At 41.1% G+C, this 3,700-nt stretch overlaps 1 protein-coding gene across 1 annotated transcript; it reads left to right on the top strand.

Annotated features, from left to right (window-relative positions):
- Positions 1 to 427: 427 nt before the first annotated feature.
- LOC129780903 (uncharacterized) lies at positions 428 to 2,037 on the top strand. Its single transcript, XM_055789147.1, has 2 exons — positions 428 to 979; positions 1,042 to 2,037. Exons 1-2 carry the CDS (start codon positions 428 to 430, stop codon positions 2,035 to 2,037), a joined length of 1,548 nt encoding a protein of 515 aa, XP_055645122.1.
- The last annotated feature ends 1,663 nt before the right edge of the window (positions 2,038 to 3,700 follow it).

Below are 3,700 nucleotides of genomic sequence, written 5' to 3'. Positions count from 1 at the left end.
ACACTTTTAATATTTCATTAACTAAAATTTTTTGAAATATTTTAGTTATGCAAATACTTTCAATAAAGTGTATCAATACTTTCGAGACACACTGTTGATTTCCAGCGAGCGAACTGTCAAGCTTGTAAACAAAACAAAAATTATCTTCGCGGGTGCACCATTCGATGTAATTTTTACTCCGTAGAAAATAGCGAAAAGATCGTGATTTTTTGTTTTTTACGTGTTCCTCCAACGGGTAAGTGTTTATTTAGTCCATCATTAACTATCCTGTGATAAATCAGAGGGTTTTCAACGCTCATAGGAAGAGCTACGGTCATTCGAAAAAAAAGCTGCCAGTTCGGGCAAGACGGACACATTAAGGTAAGGAAAGACGGACACTAGTATTTTCCTAGGGTATTTAACAAAACTTTTTGGTTTTACTATAAAGATGCCTACAAATTACAAGCGCAAGAGTAACCGGCAGTCATGGACCGCTCAGCAGTTGGAACAAGCCATTAAGGCTGTAAAAAGTGAATCGCCGGTGAAGACAGCAGCAAGAAGTTACGCAATTCCAAGATCCACACTGATTCGCCACCTCACAAGTCCAACTGTATCAACTCGGCTAGGACCTCTTGATTCCGTATTCAACTCTCAACAAGAAGAGGAGCTGGTACAACATCTGTTGGATTTGGAAAAGAGGTTCTATGGAATAACGATGACTAATGTTCGAAAGCTTGCTTTTGATCTGGCCGAAAAAAATGGATTGCCACACCCGTTCAACAAGTCTACCAAGATGGCTGGAAAAGCTTGGCTAAGCAAATTTCTGAAACGAAATCCCAAATTGTCGTTCCGTAAGCCTGAAACTACCTCTGCCGCCCGAGCCAGAGGCTTCAATAAGCCAGCAGTATCTGCGTTTTACGATTTGCTGGAAGAAGCGCTGAAAGATCCCAAATTGACGCCAGATCGTGTTTTGAACGCCGATGAGACTAGTGTTTGTACCGTTAGTATTTGTTTTGGCATTGTATCAGTTTAATTTTTTATTCATACTTTCTTCCTCCGAAGAAGTCTAAGGTAGCGGCATTGAAAGGCAAAAAACATGTTGGTGGTATTACATCTGCGGAACGCGGAGAAACAGCTACGGCAGTAATGTGCATGTCCGCAACCGGACAGCACCTTCCGCCGTTCTCCATTTTTCTTCGCATGCGGCTGCACGAAGCTTTGAAGAAAGGGGCATCACGTGGAAGCAAATTTGCCTGTAATGCATCGGGTTACATGACGGTCGAAATATTCAATGAGTGGTTCGATCACTTTTTGGAGCATGTAAAACCTTCTGAAGACAGTCCTGTCTTGCTCATAATTGATGGCCACTCGTCGCACACGAAGAACCTAGCTTTTACCGAGAAAGCTAGAGCTAACTTTGTTAAGGTTCTAGTTTTACCACCTCACACTAGCAACAAACTTCAACCGCTTGATGTATCCTTTATGGCACCTTTCAAGACGTACTACGCACAGGAAGTAGAGTGTTTCCTACAACAGAATCCAGGTAAAGTCGTCAGCCAATATGACGTTGCCGAGCTCATGAAACCTGCATTCATCAAGGCGGCTACTACGGAAATTGCTGAGAATGGGTTCGAAAAAACAGGAATTTGGCCATTTGATCGCAATATTTTTTCCGATGATGATTTTTCCCCGGCCACGGTGACTGATCAACCCGATCCTGAGATTATTCGTGAAGAAGAGACGTTTCGATTGCATCTTGAAGGTGCGCCTAGTCAATCGACCGTAAATCGCATTTCCTGTGAGGATAAAGAAGTTCAAGTGCTTCCCGAAGACATCATGGCTGATTTCGCAGAACCGGACAGCATCTCAACGGCCAATAACCCGATGTTTGAAATATCTCCGTCGATCATACTTCCGTTACCGAAAATGGTCACCCCGAGAGTCACGAAGAGAAAACGCCAAGCAGAAAAGGCAGCTGACATAACGTCTGCTCAATACGCTGACACTTTGAAGAAGGCGAAAGCATCGAAAGACATTAAATCCATCAAAAAAGAATAAAAACAACGCTCTTCGAAGAAGCCTTAGCAAAATAAGGGCAAAGGGGAGATCTCATCTGATAATCTATGCGAGAAATGCGGAAGCCAGTTTTCTGATTCAGATTTCGGGACAGGTTGGACAATATGCTTACAATGCCTTTCATGGTTCCACGCTGAATGCTTTACTTCTGCTGCAACTATTTGTCAGAACTGCTCTTGATTCTTCTTTTTTTTCTTGTTTTTTTTATTCCCACTGAAAATTGAATTAATTTAAATACTCAAATGAACTTAAACCATCGATGAATTGTTTTTAATGCTTTATAAATAAACTTTCGTTTTGAAATATTTTTAAGTGTATCATTAAACTTTTCAAATGAATTATCGTCTTCCTAGGAGGTCATTTAAAATATGCGTGGACAGGTCGTTGGCTATTTCAGATCCTTTTCCTTCCTTTGCGAGGACAATGGCCCGCAAAAATCCAGAAATTTTTGCATGGAGTGTATGTATTTGACCTCTTCTGTCGTTCCCTTCCAAGGATGAAACTGTCCACGAACAACATGAGTAGCCTTTCGAATCGTAGCGTAATTCAAGAACACTCACCAATGCTGAAAACACTAAAATACGTACAAAAACTACAACTTTTCCGTAAGTGTCCGTCGTTCCCGACCATGTGAAGAAATAGTATTTCGATGCATTTTTTTCAATGACCCAGAATACATCAATGTTGGAATAAATTTACTAGTATCAACGGTAATTATGATAGAAAAGGACCTGAAGTTTCAATTTGTACAACAACTGCGATCATGAAAGCTATATATGTGTAAAAATTGAGATTACACCTTAGGGTGTCCGTCTTTACCTACTTTCCCCTAAGCGTTCGATATCTTTTATTTTTTCCTACATGTGCAGTTCCTAGGTTTTCATTTCATCCCCTATATCTTCCGGTCAGACGTAGTCCTACATAAAAAATTTGGAAGAATCCAGTTTGAACTGGAACATTGGCAAACCTGGTCATAGTTGAGATTTGATCTTATTTTCAAATGTTTGAATTCTGTTCAATGATAAATTAGCCCGGTTATTCGTCACGCTCTTTCCCGTGAAGCTCAATGAATATATTTTAAAATTGAGTATAAAATATTTCCAAAGCAAATTAATTTGATAATAGTAATAAGTTTTGTTCCGCTTCTCGAAAGCTGCAACAAAAATACGGCGCTTCCAAAGGCACTCTGGTTTTGATGGATTTGAACCATTATTTCCGCTCAATTAGCGCCTTTCAAGCGACGACGTCTTCAATATCCTTGGCAGATATTTCGTGCTCGCCCACACCCACCCAAGTGCGGAAAGTGTTCTGCCAGAATAATGGATGCGGCGAGGGGAAGCTCCCCAGTGCCAGCGATTATTTACCGCTGTGCAAACATCCCACCCGGCATGCAATCGGAAATGGGAATCGAACTCATCTGACTGGCTTGTGAATAGTTGGTTGGTTGCTCGGCAACGTGCCGGGCGGAGAAGGAACCAATTAGTTGCAAAATTGTTGGCAAAAGCTACGCCACGTTTCGTCGTGATAAATGGGTCCTAGTTGGAAGCTGAATTTCACACCATCTGGGTTCCAGAGAAAACAACAGTAAACGAGCCAGCTTCCGAAACTTTCTGTAACTAATTGGAAGTTTTCTTTTTCCGTTATT

The sequence above is a fragment of the Toxorhynchites rutilus genome, chromosome 1, assembly GCF_029784135.1.
Source record: "Toxorhynchites rutilus septentrionalis strain SRP chromosome 1, ASM2978413v1, whole genome shotgun sequence".
Taxonomy (NCBI): Eukaryota; Metazoa; Arthropoda; class Insecta; order Diptera; family Culicidae; genus Toxorhynchites; species Toxorhynchites rutilus.
This window is presented reverse-complemented; position numbering and strand designations above follow the sequence as displayed.